Source organism: Myxocyprinus asiaticus, chromosome 8 (genome assembly GCF_019703515.2).
Source record: "Myxocyprinus asiaticus isolate MX2 ecotype Aquarium Trade chromosome 8, UBuf_Myxa_2, whole genome shotgun sequence".
Taxonomy (NCBI): Eukaryota; Metazoa; Chordata; class Actinopteri; order Cypriniformes; family Catostomidae; genus Myxocyprinus; species Myxocyprinus asiaticus.
The window spans coordinates 43,837,429-43,860,000 of NC_059351.1; the positions used below are offsets into that span (position 1 = coordinate 43,837,429).

At 35.8% G+C, this 22,572-nt stretch overlaps 1 protein-coding gene across 1 annotated transcript in view; it reads left to right on the plus strand.

Moving 5' to 3' along the window:
• Window positions 1–22,572, plus strand: part of evi5l (ecotropic viral integration site 5 like) — a 75,383-nt gene that overhangs the window by 44,189 nt on the left and 8,622 nt on the right. Inside the window, exons 14-20 of the mRNA XM_051704531.1 lie at window positions 836–962; window positions 1,516–1,652; window positions 3,852–4,013; window positions 4,537–4,683; window positions 4,960–5,055; window positions 5,159–5,254; window positions 17,727–17,933. Of these exons, the coding sequence (XP_051560491.1) occupies window positions 836–962; window positions 1,516–1,652; window positions 3,852–4,013; window positions 4,537–4,683; window positions 4,960–5,055; window positions 5,159–5,254; window positions 17,727–17,933 (972 nt within the window). The remainder of the gene's footprint in view (window positions 1–835; window positions 963–1,515; window positions 1,653–3,851; window positions 4,014–4,536; window positions 4,684–4,959; window positions 5,056–5,158; window positions 5,255–17,726; window positions 17,934–22,572) is intronic.

Below are 22,572 nucleotides of genomic sequence, written 5' to 3' on the forward strand. Positions count from 1 at the left end.
GTAAAACGGGTATGATGAAGTGAATGGAAAGGTTGGAGGGAGGTAAGAAAAAGAGAAGTTTAAGTCCGTGGGAACCAGCATTCACACAAGTCTCCAGGCCAGGCCACAGCCCCCTCTGGTAGGCCACAGTATATACACAAAGTAGACAGCAGTAGCACACTCACATCAACACTGCCACAGCAGTGATAGATAACATTCAAATTAACTAAAAACAAAATTCCCAGAAACACTGTCGCTCTGAGTAGACACTTACAGAATGTTTGTTATGTTATTTTACAATATATGGGTGATGTAGCCTAGTCGTTTCAGATCTGGGCTGGTAACTGAAATCTTGCTGGTTTAAACCATTGAACGGCAAATACTGTTGGCTAATAAGTGTGGCCTTTGATCTTCCTCAAGGAGGTGTTTATCGGCCTGAAAAGCTGAATCCTCCATTGGGCTGCATTAAAATTTTAAGATGTTTTATGTTTTACCAGGGATATCTGTACATGAAGTGTGCTTGTTTAAATCTGTTATTTACAAGCATCAGTAGCCTACCTAAGATACACATTGACATCTGCCCCTGCTATCTGTAGAAAATGATTAATTAAAATGCTCTATCCTGGAATGACTAACAACTGTGATTGGACCATCCAGTCCATCACTGCCAACGCTGAGGATAGTAATATGTACCACGTACCAGTAGCGGTCTGGATGATAAATGCTTGCACTAAATTTAGCCTCTTTACAGTGACTGTTTTCCCGAAGGGAATGTGATGTTATGGCAGTCATTCTTGCCCGCTGTGCAGGCAACAGTGTTTTAATACTTTCTCTGTTTCTCTATCTTTATCTGTAGTATACAGAGGAGTTTGTGAGTGGACTGCAGACTCAGTTGGAACAGTCTCGGCTGCAGGAGGCCGAACTACTCGGTGCACTGAAAGAAATGCAGGACAAAGTACTGGATCTGGAGAAGGTATATATGGGTCAGGTTTCACTGACAAGCATAGTAAACCTTAAATCACCTACATTGTGGGGAATAGCCAACGGTCCCCATGAAAAAAACGACCTAATAAGCATGCTAAATAATGTCTTAATGAAATAAATCTGAAAATGCATGCAAGGTTTGAGGATTTAGGGCAAGTGGTAGGATTTAAGGGATAAAAAAGTATCAGGCATATATAGGTAGCCACCTTCTCAGGCAGCATCCTTTTATCTGTACTTTTCATTACTGAATGAAGTATAGTTAGTTAAACTTTAACAGTTTCCTTTACTCTATAAAACCATGTTGGATGACAATTTCCGCTGACCTTTCCCAGTGCATTCTAGGATATCCTTATCTGCAAAGGATACATGCGATGTTGACTCTTATAAGCTATCAGAATTTGGCTGCGTACTGTTTGGATATCTAAAATGTTGCGGCTTACTACATTTTAAAATAGAGCTTCAGCTTTAGTTGAGTAAAGGTGTATGTTCTTCTGTTTATTTGTGTTGTGTTTGGGTGCATTAATTAAATAATGTCTGTACATTGTAGAGGAGCAGCTCATCTGCCTGATGAAATTAATGTAGCTCAGCTTCAGGAGGAGTTGAAGCTGGTGAAACTGAGAGAGCAGGAGACACTCCGGTCCTTCAGAGAGATGCAAGAGGCCGTTACTGACCTTAACCACTGCTGGCAGGTGCAGCAAATCTACTGATCTCTACATACTCCCACTGAACTCCACATAGCTCTACTAAACTCTACAGACAACTTTTGATCTCTATTCAACCCTACTGAACTCTTCAAAACCCTAATTAGTTCAACATACAACTTTTTACACAAATCTGCTAATCTCTCCATAACCCTATACTGAATTCTACACAACTCTCCTGAACTCTTCATGACTCTACAGATTTCAAAACAATCTTACTGAATTCTGCACAACCGTACTGATCTCTGTACAATTTTGCTAATCTCTACACAGCCCTATTGATCTCAGTATAACTCTTCTGAATTCTACATACAACTGCACTGAACTCTGCACAACCCTATTGACTCTACATACAACTTTTGATCCCTACACAACTCTGCTAATCTCCACATAACCCCACTAAACTCTACATACAACATCCGATCTCTACACAGCTCTGCTGATCTCCACACAACCCAACTGACTCCCACATAACTCTTTTGAACTCTATATACAGCTCTGCTGAACTTACACAGCCCTTCAGAACTCTACATACAGCTCTACTAAACACTATACAACCCTTCTGAACTCTACATAACTTTACTGATCTCTACGCAACCCGACTTATCGCTGCACAACCCTACTGAACTCTACACGGTTACTAAACTCTGCACAATTTTACATATCTGAGCACAATCTTATTGAATTCTGCACAACAATACTGAACTGTACACAACTCTGCTAACTTCTACACAACCGTAATGATCTCTGCACAACTCTACTGATCTATACATAACTCTACACAACTCTACACATTTCAACACAGTCTTACTGAATTCTGCACAACAATACTAAACTGTACACAACTCTGCTAATCTCTACGCAACCCCACTTGTCTCTACACAACGCTACACAAATCTACCAATCTCATCACAATTCTTCTGAATTCTGCACTACCCTATTGATTGCTACACAACTCTACTGAATTATACACAACTTTACTAATCTCTACACAGCCCACCTAATCTCTACACAAATCTGCTGATCGTTACACAACTCGACTGAACTCTACATTACACAACTCTACAAATATCAACACAATCCTACTGAATTCTGCACAATCATACTGGTCTCTACACAACCCAACTGATCTCTGCACAAGTCTACTGAACTCTAGATACAAGTCTGCTAACTTTGCTAAACTCTACACAACTCTGCTGATCTCAACACAATCCTACAGAATTCTGCACAATCCCACTTATCTCTGCATTCAACAATTGATCTCTACACACAACTCAACTGAACTCTACACAACTGTACTGATCTGTATCTGTACAACTCTACACAACCCCATTTACACTACTCATTGTCAACTCATTTACATTTGTTGATTGGTTTGACATTCTTAGAAAAGTAAGAAATGCCAAAATAAGGAAGCATTCTTTTGCATGGCATGATACTTTGTTGGACCCTCTGCTGCTCCTTAAAGGGATAGTTCACCCAAAAATTTACATTTTCTCCTCATTTACTCACCCTCATGTCATCTCAGATGTGTATGACTTTCTTTCTTCTACAGAACACAAATCAAGATTTTTATAAGAATTTCTCAGCTCAGTAGATCCTTTACAATGCAAGTGAATGGTGACCAGAACTGAGAAGGTCCAAAAAGCAAATAAAGGCTGCATAAAAGTTATCCATATGACTCCAGTTGTTAAATCCATATCTTCTGAAGTGATATGATAGGTGTGGGTGAGAAACAGATCAATATTTATGTCCTTTTTTACTGTATATCTCTACTATCAAACATTCCTCCTAAGTGCTCTTTTCTCCTAAGAGTTCTTCTTCTTTTTTTGTTTTGGCGATTCACATTATTCGTGTATATCGCCACCTACTGTGCAGGAGGAGAAGTTACAAGAAAAAAGGATTTAAATTTTGATCTGATTCTCACATGGATTAAACCACTGGAGTCGTATTGATTACTTTTATGCTGCCTTTATGTCCTTTTGAAGCTTGAAAGGTTTGGTCACCATTCACTTGTACTGAATGGACCTACAGAGCTGAGAAATTCTTCTAAAAAACTTAATTTGTGTTCAGCAGAAGAAAGAAAGTCATACACATCTGGGATGGCATGAGGGTGAGTATATGATGAGAGAAGTTTCATTATTGGGTGAACTATTCCTTTAAATCTACTCTAATTCTTTATCATAGAATCATACATCTCGTGGAGGAGGAGGCCATTGGAAAGAGTCTCCTAAGAAGAATGCATTAAATGAGTTGCAGGATAAACTAATGAGTTTGAGACTGCGAGAGGCTCAAACACAGGCTGAACTCAAAGAGGTCAAACTTAAAAATCTGCAGCTGGACATCCAGGTTAGGACTAAAGCATCCATACATCGTACAAATAATGTAACAATAACTACCAGTATACACATAGCCACGGCTCCCTAGGCACAAAGTGATAATTGTACTCTTAATGACTTGCCAAAAAATTCCATGCAAACCAACTAAGTTGTGTAATGAAATCAATGCTAATAGGCCTAATATTACACATGTGAACTGCCTTATGACTCACCTCTCAAACCACTTTAAGTAGTTTCCTGGCAGCATTGCCAAAAACGCAGATTTTGTGTATTACTTTGCACCTTGAGTATTACCTTAATTATTACCATTATTTAAATGGGGTTGAGAGCACTTATGAAACAAAATATTGTGTTAGGCCTTGAAGAAGCTCTAAAGCACAATTAAAGAAGAACTCACTTAAAACTGGTTGTTAATATTACATACCACATTACATTGTATAGTGTTGATTAAGTAAACAACTAACAGTATAAGGCAACAAATACATAAATGCATATAAGACAATATCTTGACTCATTTCCACCTGTTTCCATAGAACCAGATCAATTGTAAGCTAGTTAGTCGGCATGAGCAGGACAGTGCCTCCCTGCAGGAGAGGCTCCAAAACGCTCTTTCTCACAACAAAACGCTACAGAGCCAACTAAGTGAAATGAAGAGAAAGCAGGCTGAGTTTGACTGCAAGGTACAGTACATTCACAGTAAGGTAATACAGGATGGGTAAATAAATGAATAATTGTTAATTAGGTATAGAGTAAACAGACATAGTTGAACTGCAACCAAGTTTACAGCAACTTGACTATGGATGGATGAATGGATAGATTTGTATGAATGTTTTATTTGTGAATACTTAGGTTTCTTATTAATTTGTCATTTGTATTATTCATAATATAATTTAAATGTATTTGTTTTTTTTTTTAGAAATTGTCATTGATTTCTCTCTGCTGTCTCTCTCTTTAAGAGCAAAGAAGAGGTGATGGCAGTGCGACTAAGAGAAGCTGACAGCATGGCAGCTATGGCTGAACTCCGGCAGAAGATAGCCGAGCTAGAAATACAGGTGAGGGGTGCAAAAACAGGGGTGTTTTTCTGTTACAGGATTGCGTGGGTATGTATTAGTCAGTATAATCAGGAGTGTGTGTATGTTTATGTATTGCCACCAGAAAGAGGAAGGGCTGATCCAAGGCCAGCTGAATCACTCAGACTCCAGACAGTATATAACTCAACTGAGACAGCAGATCGCTGAACTCAAGAATGAGGTGAGGCTATCACAAACAAACACACACACATGCAAGCATTAGTTCACAAATGCAGCTGCTATCTGTCACAATCTTTGCACTTGCATGGTAATCTATGATCAGAGAAAATATGCATACCATGTACAACCCACAATACTTTCAGTAAAAAGTACTTCCTACACAAACCCAGTCTCTCCTTGTTAAAATAGCATATTAACAGTACCTCCACTCGAATTCCTGTTATATACTCAGGGGTTGAGTTAACTGAAAAATCTCCGTCATTCACTGATAATATCAAATGCTATGCTAAGAAATGTTTTGACTTCACTGTCTCTCACACACACACTCCCACTGTGTGCATGTGCCCTGTGCCCTGCTGCCTGGTAGTATTAAGCTGTTTATTAACATGTGCCATCACCATCAACACCTGGTAATATGTGTCTCTTTTGGCCAATTGTGTTCAGATTTCGAGTATCTCTGAATTAATGACTGAATACATCAGTGATTACGTTAGTGTGTTACTGCAGGATTAGTGTGATACTTTATTATAATAAAGCACAAAAAAAGCAGTGTATCCTTTCTGCCAATTACTTGCATATAATCTAAGCGCAAACGTTATGCTCAGAGCAGAATTGTCAGTTATTTTAGGGGAGTACTTCAAAGATGTGTGCTTCTCATTTGTGACACTTTATTGTTATATCAGGCACACTGAAAACATTTAGTGAAATTGTGCTTGTTTGTATGTGCATTTTCAAACATTCTGATTGGACATTTATTTCCGTTTAAAAGCTGCACATGACTGGCAAAGTTTGAAAATCTTGCTTTGGCACAGCGGTTCATCGACAGGTAGAACTTTCACCCAAGAACCCCTTGGTTTCACCAGACTTGCACATGTGCTAATATATCATTAAAGCCTAACAATTTTCATGTATATGCAACTATAATGGATGCTATGCCCATGAGTGTACTTACAAAAATTAAAACATGTATGACAGATAAAAATAAACCATGACGGAAATTTTACAACTCAGTCAGAGTGATGGATAAAGTGTTTTTTCTTGCGCAACCATAAATATCCAGTTAATATTTCTCAGGGAAGGTTTATTTTTGAACTAAAATTTTCACTCTTTTTAACAAAGAAAGATACAGTTCATTGAATATGCCCTAAAAGTGGGGCATATTGTCACACTATATGGGGCATGTTTTCACAATGGAATTTGCCACTAAACCAGTGGAGTAGGTTTCATGTGACAGGGGAACGTCACCCCTCCCAACAAAATATACGCCTCTTCATATAAACGTGGTCTGGGCTTGGGTCTTGTTACTCAGTGTCTTGGTCTGGGTCTCAACCATGGACGGACTGGCAGTTGGGAGCACCGGGCTTTTTCCAGGCATGTTTATTATTACTTTTACATATATTTATATTTCTTTATATTATATATGTACATATTCTGGACAACTTTTGTTTTCTTTCTTTTTTTTTTTTTTTTTAAATAAACATTTACACATAGTTATGTGAGTGACATGAAATTGTAAGCATTATCATCAGTGTCCTGCTGTGTGACACTTTCTTCATCTAACTATTTTATACATAATTTTATGATCTTGTATAGCTATAATATATTATTATTATACTTGTTGTTTCCACAACCTCACAAAGACAATAGTTTATTTGCACTTCTGGAAAAAAGTTGAAAGGTGATTAAGATCTTTGAAGAAATGCTGACTTATCACAGCACTTAAACATACACACTTTCCCTTGTATTTTCATGTACATTTTAACTTAACATCTGTATGTTGTGAAAAAAGTTTTTGGACATGTAATTTGTCTGATCTATAAAGTGCTTATTTTAGTGCTTTCTCTAAAAAAGCCACTCATTTCATGTACAGTGGGTTTTATATGTTTTAAAGTTATGACAATTATGACAAATTTTGCACAGTGGGGCTCGTTGTTGTGACTAGCAGTCATTAGAAATGTCTTCTTTCTTTTTTTCTTTCAACACAAAAATTTGAAATTGAGCCAGAAAATCTAATCAATTAGCCGGTGCGTTATGGTGTGGTGTGTTGCGGGCCCGGTTTGGTGGGCCGCTCTGGGCCAGAAAGTCCAGGGCCACTTTTTAGTCCCAGTCCGCCCCTGGGGCCAGTTGCATAATCATAGCCATTAACTTAAGACTTTGTCTAACAATTAGTCTGACTAGCTGAAGACACCATAGAAAGCCTGTTGCATGAAACAAGCTCACAGTTAACTTTAGTAATTAATTCACATTGCATTTTGGGAAAAGTAAGACGCTGAACAGCTTAAAAAAAAATGGCCGACAGTCGGCGCTCAACACAGTTTTCAATCTCTGAAAATATTTGCTTATTAGAGGAATACAATGCTTCGAAATCAATTGTAATGAACAAATTTAGTGATTTTAACCCAGATAATAATAAAAAACTTAAGGAATTGTGTTACCATTGTAGAAGTCAAGTCTCTTCTGAAGCCCCTTTTAGCCCTCAACTGAAGCCCCCACTGTCTAAAACAGTTTCATGCAACCAGCCCATGGTCTCAACACTTAAAGTCTTGGTCTAGATTTGGGTCTCACCTTATGGTCTTCGTCAAGACCACAGTGTATCAACAGTGCACTAAATGCGATCATTATTCCAACCACTTGTTGGTGTGGCATCTTCACCATTACTGAAAATTTGCATGTACATCTGTCTCTGTTTCATCATGCATGATTTGTCAAGCATTATCTCGCTCATCACATGAATATAAGTGCAAGAACTATGGTTTAAAAACACAAAGCAATCATTAGTGATTTATGGTTATAACTGCCATGTAGAGGCCATGACTTTACTCACTTGTTACGTTGCGGGAGTTGTAAGCAGGAGTGGCTGGTATTCTTATGAGTTGTTTGGAGGGAGTAGGGCTGCACGATTATGACTTAAATCAAATGTAAGATTATTTCACTTGATATTGTAATCACTATTAATAATATTGATTAATATACATTTATTGCATGCTGTATTATTTATGTAGCTACACATCCCATACAAGCTGAGAACTGTGTTCCTGAATTAGTTCATTGCTTAGCGGATTTCTTTGCAACAGTGGCTTAAACTTAAACGCCTCTGATTGGCCGTTGCATTCATGCGCTCAACAAACATGTCTGTGATTTTGAAAAATAACCATTGTTATTTTGTTATATTAATGATGCATATGAAACACAATTCTTGTTACCCTTGGTTTTGGGAAGTCAAACTCATTTTCGTGAAACCATTCTTTCAAACTGTTCTTTTCAAATGTAGCATTTTACATCAGCATTTGTCTTTCTTTATTTCTATCAGAGATGGTCAGAGTTATTGGCAGCAAAAAACAATCTGTTTATGCATAGTTGTTTTAATTGTTTCATTTTCCAAACATTTTTCAATGAAGTTTCCATCTCTCTGTTTATCTTTGATTATCAAAGAAGAATTTGATTTATTTAATGTTAATATGTGAAGCAGCCATCTGTGTTTTGAGAGTTTATTTATTTCAAATTTGCATTTTGAAACACTGAAGAAGATTTTTAAATATAAATTTAGCATCTTGGATCATTACAATTTACGGCCTGGTTCTTAGACCGACAGGTCTGGGTCTTGGGGATACAGTTGGTCTTGGTCTGGATCTGGGTCTTGAGGGGTCAGGTTTGGGTCTGGGTCTGGGTCTTGAGGGGTCAGGTCTGGGTCTGGGTCTTAGGGGGTCTGGTAATGGTCTGGGTCTTGGATGGTCTGATCTTGACTACACCTCTGACACAAGCAACATCCAGTTTTAACACAGCAGAAGCTAATGAAGTTAACCGTATAAGTGCTGGCATGCAAAAGCAGCATAGTGTAAACAGTCAAAAGGCTTTATGACATGATCATATTATAAGTAATCTTTGCCTGCTTTCAGTAAAGTTAAAAAAGCAATATCTTCTTATAAACAGCCATAACATAAACTTAACATACAATACATTAAAAAGTCAAAATTATACAATGGATGTTATTTATCAAATGAGTCTCCAAATAAGATTCACAAACATTAAAGTTTATTGAATATAGTCCAGTATAGAATCAGTTGCATGAGTTGTAATGTCTTATAACCACTTAAAAATATTTGATGGATGTTTATAAGAAGACACTGCTTTTGTCACTGTACTTACAGCATACCTATTATACATATTACAAATATACTGTATATAATACATTAGAACTTCTGCAGATAAAATTGAATGTTGCTGGTGTTATAATACATTACACTCTAAGGTATAACTATGAATATGTAAGTAGTATAATGTATTATAATTGTGGTTATAATTGTAATTGTGTTTAAGTATGGGCTTCATAGAAAGTGTTACACACTTCAGTTTAAGAGCATTTTTAACTTAACATAAACAGATTTGACAGTCCGCCTGTCTGCACTTTGCCACCATGTTTATACTACACACAGCGGTTGCCTGGCTACTAGGTTTTAAAGTGGTATAGCAGTTTCTTTCTTGGCATTTGGGACCCTCCCTTACCACAATAAAAGCCACATGAAAATCTTTTTCCCCATTCCACCTCATATGCACTTATACACACAGATGGCTTTGATGGTTTGATGATGTGGTGCTTACCCATGAACACAGTCACAGCTCAGTCTCATGCATCTCTTCCGATGATCTTGCTCATTCGTAGAGAAACCTTTCGTGACGGGGGTGTGAGAGTGTGTTGACATTCTCTTTCTCTCGTATTTATTTCTCTCCCTTTCACCTCTCTGTTTGCATATCACTCTGTCCTGAATCTCTCATCTCATCGTTTTCATCCCTCATTCCATTTTTGATTTTGTCATCATCATTCATGTTTTCTCTTGCTCGATTTCTTTGCTTGTGTCAGTGTTTACATACAAATGTGAAGTGTATTTGCTCCAGTTTCATGGTTACTATAATCACTGAGTCAAGATACACTGTGGGCACTTTCAAAGGACAGGTCAAAATCAGGTCATGTTCAGTAGCGCTATCTCAGAGTCCGTAAATATGTTATTTTAGGCAGCAAAACGAATCAAAAAATTTTGTTACATCAAAAGATGAAAATTATGTCATCTTTTACTCAACCTCTTGTCATTCCAAACCTGTTTGACAATCTTTCTTGTGTGAAGCACAAAAGGAGAATGTTAATGTTAGGAGAGCAGAATGTTAGGGAGGGAAAGTGAATGCTGTCATTGTTAGGAAAAGGATGCAATGAAAGTGAATGGTGACTGATGCTAACATTCTGTTTTTCTAATCAGTGGCAGGTGGGGGAGTGTTCAGGAAGTCTTTAAAAGCAATCACTATTTTATTGCAAGTTACAAACGTCAGCTTTAATGGAATAGTTGACCCAAAAATGAAAATTCTCTCATCATTTACTCTCCCGATTACCATCCCAAATGTGTATGACTTTTTCATCTGCTAAACTCAAATAAAGATTTTTAGATGAATTTCTGAATTTTTGCTCTGTAGGTCCATACAATGCAAGTGAATGGGTGCCAAAATTTTGAAGCTCAAAATTTTGAATTTTGTGTGTGTGTGATTTACAATCTTCATGCATATCGCCCCCTACTGGGCAGAGAGAACAATTTCTAGCAAATAAGCACTTAAATATTGATCTGTTTCTCACCCACACCTATCGTAACGCTTCAGAAAATATGGATTAAAACACTGGAGTCATATGGATTACTTTTATGCTGGTTTATGTGATTTTTGGAGCTTCAAAATTTTGGCACCCATTCACTTGTATGGGCCAACAGAGGTGAAATATTCTTCTAAAAATCATAATTTGTGTTCTGCAGAAGAAAGTAAGTCATACACATCTGGGATGTCATGAGGGTGAGTAAATGATGAGAGAATTCTTTATTTTGGGGTGAACTATTACTCACCCTTTTGATGTTCCAAAATATATGACTTTCTTTTAAGGAAAAAAAAAGGAAATATTAAGCAAAATGCTACCTCACCATTCACTTTCATTGTATGGAATAAAGATGCAGTGAAAGTGAATGGTGACATTCTGCCCATAATCTCATTTTGTGTTTCTCAGAAGAAAGAAAGTCTGGATTTAGAACAACATGAGGGAAAGTAAATGAAGACAGAATTTTCATTTTTGGATGAACTATCCCTATGTAAACTTTTAAAAACCCATCAATTTAATGTAACTGGCACAATAAGCATGACTTGATGTAATCTGTATTCAATTATTGTCAAGCCAATTGCTGTAACACACGCTATGGTGAATTTTTATCATTACAAAATCACAGTTAATATATATATATATATATAAATATATATATTAGTCTAGGGCATACGCAGGCATACGCTATCTTTCTTAGGGTTTTACGTATGCCAACCTAAAATAAGTGATGATGCGTATGGCTGCCAGAACAACGAGTAGGCTTTTGACCCAGAACTTTGTCATTCTGCTAACGCGATGACGTAGCACCACTGAGTGAATTTTGTGTGTGTGTGTGTGTGTGTGTGTGTGTGTGTGTGTGTGTGTGTGTGTGTGTGTGTGTGTGTGTGTGTGTGTGTGTGTGTGTATATATATATATATATATATATATATATATATATATATATTAGTTTTTTAAAGTGTACAGAGATTCTCTCTAAACGCGCACGGAGCTGCGGGAGGCGGGAGCGCAACTGATGGCACGGGCAAGACAGACAGTCCGTCTAAGCTAATCCACCAATCAGAATGTTCATTTCAGACATGATTGGATATTTGTTAAACAATCATATTTTCCATTTAATTAAGGGGCGGGACATTTCCAGCGTCTAATGCACAAGCATGCCTGGAGTAAACATAATTTACACTTTAAATTTATTTCCCTGCTAAACATAAATATATATAAAATACATTTAAATGTAACTTATGCAATTTAAATTTATGAAAATACTGCATGTTATTGCACCCATGCTAGTTTTTGATGCTCTTATGTCCCGTAATTATATCATAAATTATAGTTTTTTTTGTTTTTTTTTGCCTGTGCTGTCAGTGGTGCCTTTTTCTCGTGATTTCAAAAAACAATTTCCCTATACACAGAAAAACATATTATTGTACACAAATAAAACAAATAACAATTCATTCTTATGTAGGCTATATATGGTAATACAAGATAATGTGTAAACGTGAACATTACTACACTCATATTAGCTATACAATGCTTAACAGTTTATTGCATAATATGTATATATAAGCTTATTAATTAGAGATTATAATTTTCTTAGTAACCTAATGAAAGGAACATTAATGACACCTATTAATTTAAGTATATATTTAACATCAAGTTACCATGGTTACCATACCACTGTACACCATGCCAGCAAGAAACTTTCCCTTTATATTCATTTTGTAAGTTCATATGGGACTATTCATAAATTCACAGTATGCCCACCTCTTCAGACACTACTACACCACTGTGTGTGTGTGTATGTATGTATGTGTATGTGTGTGTGTGTGTGTGTGTGTATATATATATATATATATATATATATATATATATATATATATATATATATATATATATATATATATATATATATACACACACACACACATACATATATACATATATATACACACACACACACACACACACACACACTTCAGGAAAAAAATAATAATGTTGTCAGATTTATCTGAAGTGACTAGCTAATCTATCAGTAACCCTAGAAAACCGTGAGGTTTTATACTGTTTATACATTGAGGCAGTGGTATATCATATGTTGACATTCATATATCAACAGATTACTGTTCGATATATTGTGTTTTTTATACACAACTGGGACATCAGTTTTCCACCAGAGGCAATAATGAGAAAGCATTCACTTGTGTATAGGTGTTGCAGAAGAGAACACTAAAGCATTTTATTTAAGGACAGAGGAACTGCCTGCTCGCATTTACAGCTTTTTACAGATTTTGATTTAATATGATTTCAGATTCAGATTCTTAAACTTGTATTGAAGAACATTCATTGTTGAAATTAAGTTTTTGTTGATTCCATTTATTTAAATGAGGTGGGGGTTTTTTATGTGCTTTTCAATAACAAGTACTTTTAAAAATCTCGGTGATGTCCTAATTCGGAAGTGCTGTGCACTGACTTTTGCTCTGTGGTTTTGGCTGAAACGAGATCAACCAGACAGAGGAAGTGAGAGGTGGGGCTTGTGTAGATCATTGTCTCTGGAAGCTTTTCCATTGGTTAACCACAGCCCCTCCCACTCCCAAACTTACAAATTGCTAAAGCAATTATTACCCATGACGTTTCAGATCTGAGATTTTAGCATAATACCTGTTTTAGGCTCTCACGAATGTTGGGACACACACACACGCACAAACACACTCGCTCATGATCACTGACTCAGAAGGGAAGATCTGAAATGAGAGCAAAAAATTGTGGTCCAATTTCTGTCACGCAAGAAAATCCACTGTCTACGCGATTCACACCACCATTGCTTGCTAAAACATTTGCCAATACACCCATACACGCGCACACACATGTAGACATACAGTAAACACACAAATAGTACCAAAAAAGTAGCTACAAATGCTAAAAAATCCCACAAAAAAGTGTTGGTGATGAATACAGAGCCAAATTAACGACTGAGATTAATAACATTAATTCATCCACTAAGTTACCTTATAATCAATCCTGTTGATGTACAGTAAGCATGCAATGTTAACATATTTGACATGAAATCTTGTGATATTCTTATCCTTATTCACATGCAAAAATAACAATTGTCTGATAGTTTAATTAAAGTGATTTTTAACTGCATTATTTCCACTCATTTTAAAAGTGTTTGTGGCCAATAAATGCATGTAATCAACTGTTTAACATCTAAGTCTCAGTAAAGATTTAATAATGTCAAATATATATATATATTTTTAAATCAACCATTTAATTAAGTACTATGTGCTTTTTCTTTAAAGAACAATTCTTTTTTGTACTCTTAATCAACGTAATCAACCACAGCATTTTTAACTCAGAATTTACTGTGGCAATGTGATCTCAACCGCAGTGCATGGGTCTGTATATGTGCATCAGTGTGTTCATGCTTGCATGTGTATACTTTGCTCTAACCACTGTCTTTGCTTAAATTCTACATTGTTACACACATTGAAGACTGCCGCTAGACATTGCTAAGGAGACAGACCAATGTGAGGCAGTTCAGTGTTATTACTGGAACAATCTATTCAAGAAAAAAGAGTCTGGTAAAATGGGCTAAAATACAGTATGTTCCAAACATTTAATTATAATGAAAAGATAAGAAAATCAAATGTTATGCTCAGAAACTAAACTACAGTACAAACTAAGCTTGATTTGCATTTCCAGAAAGAATACAGTGCATGCAAGGTAACAAAAGAGTAGTGTAAAAGTTTTAGGAAAGCTAAGCTTTAAGGCTTTGGTTCTACAGTAGGTAAGTGAACGTCAAACTTAAATTGAACTTTATCGTTATAGTCTATATTCTATATAGAATGAAGTCTGTAAGATAAACTGTCCTGGCCGAATTAATTTATCAGTTTGTTTGTTTGGTTTTATTTATTTATTTACTTTTTTTTAAAAGTGGGTCAGAGTTGTATGGCCTGCTTTAGCTAATATAGATATCTTGCATAAACATATCCATAATTTAGATACATACTTTATGTATATGTAAGAATTAGAAATGCACCAATACAAAATTCAATATCCAATTATATAGAACAACATCTGCTGATACCGATAGTTTGGTGGTTCTGTTTTTTAGCACCTTGTCAAATCACTGATAATTAATCACACAACTTTGAAAGAAATTTGAATAATAATTTAATTCTCTATGTCTCTGCATGTTTTCCAAGTTTCCAAGTAACTGGTCTCAGTTATAAACAAACACTTAAGCAAAAAGCACATTATTAACTCACATTAACTGAATTCTGAAAAGTTAAAGTGTTAGTTGACCCAAAAATTAAAATTATCTTATCATTTACTCACCCTCATTATATCCCAGATGTGTATGATTTTCTTTCATTTGCTGAACACAAATGAAGATTTTTAGATGAATATCTCAGCTCTGTAGGTCCTTACAATGCAAGTGAATGGGTGCCAAAATGTTTAAGCACCAAAAATCCTCATAAGGGCAACATAAAAGTACTCCAGGTGACTCTGGTGGTTAATTCCATATCTTCTGAAGCAATACGATAGGTGTGGGTGAGATACAGATTAGAGCCCGACTGATATGGGATTTTTGAGACTGATACTGATTTTAGAGAGGGAAAATTCACAGATTACTGATATGGTTGCCGATATAGCTAATTTCTGAGTTGGAATGAAAACAGACCTTTTCTTTGTGGATTGTGCACTGATTTTGCACCGTTATGACTATGCAAAGGTACTTAGAAGGCTGCTTTCTTAAATATTTTTATCAAAGAATATTTGACATTATTATTATACATTGTCAACAAATTCTAGAAATGAACACTGAGAATATAAAGAATAAATAAAAATACAATAAATAACTAAATAAACATCAGTACTGTATGTTTAGTATCAGTCAGTTGCTGACAGTTTAAATAAAGAATACATTAAAATTATAGCTAAATAAAAATTAGTACTGTATGTTTATATATAAGAATAAATAAAAATAAAATAAATAGCTAAATAAACATCAGTAGTACTGTTTAGTATCAGTCAAATGCTGACTATTTTAATACTTCCAGTCAATTAGGGGCAGGTTGTAAAACAAGGAACAAAGATATACAGCGGCAGCCGTGTTACACCGTATTCTGCTATACAAGTTCAGGGGAAACTTTCAACGATGGAAAACCAGACTTTTAAATATTACATTTTGTAAATGCAACGACTGGAATTGTTCGGTTGAAGGGGGTACCAAACTGCGAATCCTGAACAAAACAGTTTGGTGAATACATGTTTACATATTAGCTTCCACTCAGCTGACAAGCAATGAAAGTAGCTACGTGGTTAGCTAGTTAGCTAAAAGCTCAGTGTCACAGAGAGCAAAAGATGGACTATATTTTACTTTCCAGCATTGCGTCTCACAACTACATAACAACGTAACATGAAAGCAACACTTAACAGACACAATCCACCACCGCAACATTGTCTGCTGAGCTGCAAAAAGGTGCTCTGACAAACTATAGCTGGCTGACAACAAACAGATGTGATAAACATTAGTGACATGGTTGTCAGGGACAGGGTTATTGTTATATTAGTTATATTGAAAAGGGAAAATGATGGGGTCATTGTTTATTCATTTTCCAGTATGTATTTCACAAACTAGTTAGCAACTTACCGTGAAGACACAGGCTAATATCGGCTGATAATATTGGACGACCGATAAATCTGTTTTTGGCAATTCATATTCTTCATGCTTATCGCCCCATACTGGGCAGGGAGGAGAATTTATGACAAAAAATTATTTAAATATTGATCTTTTTCTCACCCACACCTATCATATTGTATCTGAACAAATGGATTTAACCACTGGATTTTAGCCCCCATTCACTTGCATCGTGAGGACCTACAGAGCTGAGATATTCTTCTAAAAATCTTCATTTGTGTTCTGCAGAAGAAAGTCATACACATCTGGGATGCCAGGAGGGTGAGTAAATCATGGGAGAATTTTTATTTTTGGGTGAATGTAATTAGTAATTAGTTGAAAGTAATTACTTTAATTTTAAGTCAAAACTAGTGTAACGCATCACATTTTAAATTTGTAAAAATCAGATTACAGTTACAGACGTTCAATTAAGATTATACATTAAGTACATTGGGTTATACTTGTATTGTACAGAAATAATATTTAAGAAATATTTCAAATGAATTATGTTCATATGTATGTCTGTTTGTGTTTCTGTGACCGCTAAAGAGCCACTGACGAGTAATTGTAAGAGAGAAATATTAGGGGCTGAATGTATAACTTTACTGCAACAATGAACAAGGAAATATAGGCACTATTTCAAATTCTTTGTGAAAAGTGTTTTAGAAACCAACTTAAAAGTAAAATAATTTGTCATGTGATTACTTTTAAGTAGTGTAATAATCGGATTACAATTTTAGAGATTTGCTGTGGATTGCTTATTTGAGTAACTTTCCCAACACTGATTGTCACCCAATTCAAAGTAATTCCACACAAGAGACATTTTCTTTCACACACAGCACAAGTTGTAGGCTAATTGTCCGATATGTTTTTCGGTCCCATTTTGATTGAAAGATAAAAATCAGGGCTGCGTTTCCTAAAAGCATCGTTGCCTAAGTAGATCCTAGAAACCATTGGTGTGCCAATGGTCTCTACAGTCACCTTAAGCTTGCAATACTTTTGGGAAACCCAGCCCAGCCCTGATCATCAGCTGTTTTTAAACAATCTGCCGATGTCCAGTAGCGCAGATAATTAGTTTTATCGGCTGAAAGCAATAATTGCTCAATATATCAGTGCATCGCTAGCAAGAATGCTTAGTGATAACCTCCTTCTCTTGGTCATTTTAGATCAGGCACCTGCGTGGACAGCCCTCCAAGTTCCAGAACACTGGTGGAGGGGTTTATCAGGACCTGTGTTTGGCTAGCCCAACATCTGCTGAAGGTGATTACCTCAGTTCAGACGAGGACCCTCTTCAGAGCCACCTGCCCGTGACCGGCCTATATCCACACCACTCGTCACCTTGCCTGGACAGCCAAGGCAGCACGGACAGCGATGGAGAGGAGAGGAATCACCACCAGGAGCCCTGCCAAGACCCTCTGCCTAGCCAGCAGCAGCTTTACCCTGGCATGCTGTGTGCTGAAGGACTGGAGAATTGAGAGGCTGTGAAAGATGGACGCAGAATAGACTGCACAGAATATGCACACATACTGTATAGTGTGAGGAGAGAGATTACATACATTCACCCAAGAGCTGACAGAGGTAGCGCAGGAAACTGATGCATAGCGCCACTCTCTTACAGTAAACTTTGCCCTCATTCTGTTGCTTTTGCTCTCACACTTTCTGTTTTTCTTCCTCTGTACTGTTACGACCTTTTTTCAGTGTCTGTTTCACTCCATCTGTTTCTTCAAATATTGTGCCAGGATTTAATCCCGTCCCAGGTTGAATGGGGTTCTATGTAACATAAAAATACACACACTCATGTACATGCATACACACCAAGGTCAAACTGTCCTCATCAGAGTGCCAGAAAGTTTGGTCATTTTTTTCTGTTTTCTCTTTTCAAGAAAAGATTTGAAAACAGTGTGGCCTTGAAACTACCTCCGATTTCACCAGGCACTCACTCAGTCCCTGTGCGCCAAATAACTTTACCAATAAAATGGCCAAATGGCTAGAAAAGAGGTGGCACAGGAGAGAGAGAAAGCAGGATGCACAGTTTCTGGTACCCCAAGTTTGGATTTGCAACATCCTATCGAATTACCAATCTTTGGCTCTGGAAATCATGGGATAGTATAACATTGTGGCAATTTCTCTCTTTGTCTACTGTGTCTTCAGAAGCTAACAACAGATGTGGTGCCTCTCTCAGCCTGGACGTTTTTTGTCTTTCTGTTTGGTTCCTCTGGAGAAGATACATGCACCTTTTTTGTTTATTTCTGAAATGCAACAGACACTACAATCACTTTAATGAGAGGTAAAGGCTGAGAGAGGGAGAGAGAGAATATCAGAATGACAGAACGATAAGAACAAACTCTTATAATATAATGTAATAGGGATGTTAATAGTTACATAGATGAATATTACAGTAGTTCATCCTTGTATTTGTGTGGTTTATACAAAACGAAGAAAGGTGATAAAAATTTTGAATGGCAAAAAATCCATTGCAGAAGAAAGCTATTATATGTGAATATTGCCAAAAGTTTATTATTATTATTATTATTATTATTTATATGTTTATTTCTTTTATATTTTGAAACAAAATGTTAATGTATATGTATTTCATGCAGACAGAGGACAAAATATTTCATTTATTTTATTCTTCTGTGCCAATCCTGAAACAGCATTAAGCTGAAAATTACAAGGTCTCCAGAAAAAAGATTAGTTTTTAAAAGGGTAATAAAACAAAAAAAAAAAAAACTGCTGCTATGACGCATCTAGTTAGTATTTTACTTTTTAAAACAAGTAGGTCTATATGTCCAAAATATACTGTGAAGAAGTTATTATTGACTTGACCTTTACCAGTGGAGTTGCATAGGCTCTTACAGTACACTACATCAAAACAGTAATGGTCCAATATTGATTTTCGTTGCACAGTTCAGTTTATATAAACATCTTAAAGGGATATTTCACACAAAAATGAAAATGATGTAATCATTTACCAATCCTCATGTCGTTTCATACCCATATGCCTTTTTTTTTTTTTTTTTTTACTTGAGTATATTATGGTGAATAAATTATGACAGAATGTACATTTTTGGGTAAACTATCCTTTAAATGCCAAAAATGAAAACTTTCTCATCATTTACTCACCCTCATGCCATCCCAGATGTGTATGACTTCCTTTCGTCAGCAGAACACATTTGAAGAAAAATAGAAAAAGATATCTCCACTCAGTAGGTCCTTAAAATCAGAAAATCTGTTGATTTATTTAAAAACCGGAGGCAGTGATTTATAGTTAAGTAGTAATTAAATATTGATCTTTTTCACACCAAAAGCGATCGTTTCCCTTAAGAAGACATTAATTTAACCAGTTAAGTCATATGGATGACATTTATGCTGACTGTCTATGCTTTTTGGAGCTTCAAATGTCTGATCATCATCTACTTGCATTTTAAGGACCTACTGAGCTGAGATATTTTTCAGTTTTTCTACAAATGTGTTCTGCTGAAGAAAGTCATACACACCTGGGATGGCATGAGGGTAAGTAAATAGAGAATTTTCATTTTTGGGTGAACTATCCTTTTAAGTAACTTATTGAGTTGATTGAGTATTAATTTTGAACATGAGATTTTGGGTTTCAGCTGATCCAACAGCGGAACTTCATAAAGCTTTGTTAAGAAAAAAAACTGGCTGCCTGATTTGTATTATTATTTGTAATGGCTATTGCTCTTGGTTATGTTATTGAAGAAAGACATTATTTATCATTTAAAGAGCAAAAGCTTGATATTTGCATTTGACTGAACTGCATAAGGTTTACAAAAGAAATGTAACTACTAAACAATACTAAATAATAGTTATTGTGGATACACAAATTAATGTGAGATTTTGTATAAAGACCTTTATTATACGGATTTAATACTTGATTTCTTTTTTTTTTTTTTTTTATTTGGTCACTTTAATTTTTCTACCTGCAATTTTGTGACCTCAAAGATTACCATCTGTGTCAGTACTGTTTTTGATGCCATGTTTGTCTGACCACACATGATGCATCCGTGTCATTGCCTTTCCCCACTACTGCCTCATTTTGCGATCATTGCAATTTCTGTATCTGACATTTACAAGTTTACATTACTTTTTTTTTAGAGCAAACCATTGCTGTCCCTTCACTCAGACGAGACGTTGGCATTTGTCTGGTCCTTTAACTGGTTATTAACTAGAACCTTTGAGAAGCTTTTCTCAGTCATATCGATGACACTATGAAACATTATAGGACATTGGAGTTTTGACATCTATGTGCTAAAATTTAAATGAAAAGCCTTGTGTTCGTGAGACATACCTACTTTTTTCTGATTGTTAAGTCTGAAGGTAATCGGGGTTGCTGGTTGCCATTACTACAGTGTTGTACTGACTGAAGCTCATTTCTGGTGTTCTGTTAAATGAAGCTCACCATTTATCAAAGGTTTAATGGATCACATAGTGGCTATATTTTACCCTTTACCAAACCTGTAATAACCATTTCACTGATTCTGATCATATTTTCTCAGATAAAAAAAAAGGAAACTGAAATAGTTGGAAAACTATCAGAAATTTGTATAATTTCATTTTGCAGCTCAAACGGTTCAAAACATCTCATCGTGTCAGCTCGACTAGCTCTTTACACTGATGTAGGATGTGCTTCCTGTTACCCGTTATCTCTGTAACATTTAAGGAAATTCACAAAACTTTTTTCAGATGGTGTAAAAGTATGTACCTAATATTTAATTTACTACAAGAGCAGCAGTTGGTTTCTTTGCGCGTATCATTTCTTGATGGTCCTAAAAGTGCAATTTTTGAGGGTCTTGATAGAGGTTAAATGAGTAACTATTACAAAACTAGACTCCCCAGTAGTTCAATGGGATAGCTGCTCTGATGTCTCTGATGCCGAGCTGTTGGTTTACCAATGTTGTTCTACGTTGTTTGGGACTGTTGGATTTCAAATTGTCGAAGGAAACTGTGATAAACTTGATTAAATCACATGCAATGGGTTTGTGGTGTGAGTTTTAACTTCAAAAGAATATTTGCTAATAGGAAATCAGAAATGCCTGTTTTGAAATGTTTTTTTAACCATTGGTGTGTGGTTATATGTTGTCATCATTGATATTTGGTGGCAGACTTTCCCTCGCTCTTTGCCTCCCTTTTTAAAATGTCCATTGATAATGATAGAAATGTGAATCTACACTGGTGCCATTAGAATAATGTTCACAAAAATTTTAGGTGCGAATTTGACACTTCCTTTATGGATAAAAAATCTCTTCTATACCAAGATATGTGTTCCATGTTTTAAAGGAATATTCCATATTAAATACAAGTTACAAGCTTAATCGACAGCATTTGTGACCATGCTGATTATCACAAACTTGTCCCTCCTTTTCTTAAAAAAAAAAAGAAAAAAAAACATTAAAAATTGAGATAACAGTGAGGCACTTACAATGGAAGTGATTGGGGCCAATCTGTAAATGTTAAAATACTGTTTCAAAAGTATAGCCACAAGACATAAACAATATGTGTTAACATGATTTAGTGTGATAAAATCACCTTTTAACCCTTTCCAACTTCAGACAATTGGATGTAGCTTTTCCAACTTTTATATCCCTGTAATTCTGCTAATTTAGTAGTCTGCCGCAAAAACATTTATTTATACAACTTTACAGCTCATATAATACATGAGTTTTAACAGAAGAATTAATGTAAGTGCATTCATAAAATTATAAGCTTCACATTTCTGCCATTAAACCCTCCAAACATGGACCCATTAACTTACATTTTAAGTTAAAAAAAATTCTTTTTTTCTTTTCTTTTTTGGTAATCAACCTTATTCCGCATATGCTGTCGATTGAGCTTAACTTGTATTGAACCTGAAATATTCCTCTCAATTGAAGTACAGGCTAAAATCTTTACAACCAGACTTAATCCTAGGCTTTTGCTTTTTAAATCCGAGAGGAACGTGTTGTAATGTATACAACACTGGATTAAGCTGGAAAATTGAACTCCGCTTAGCAA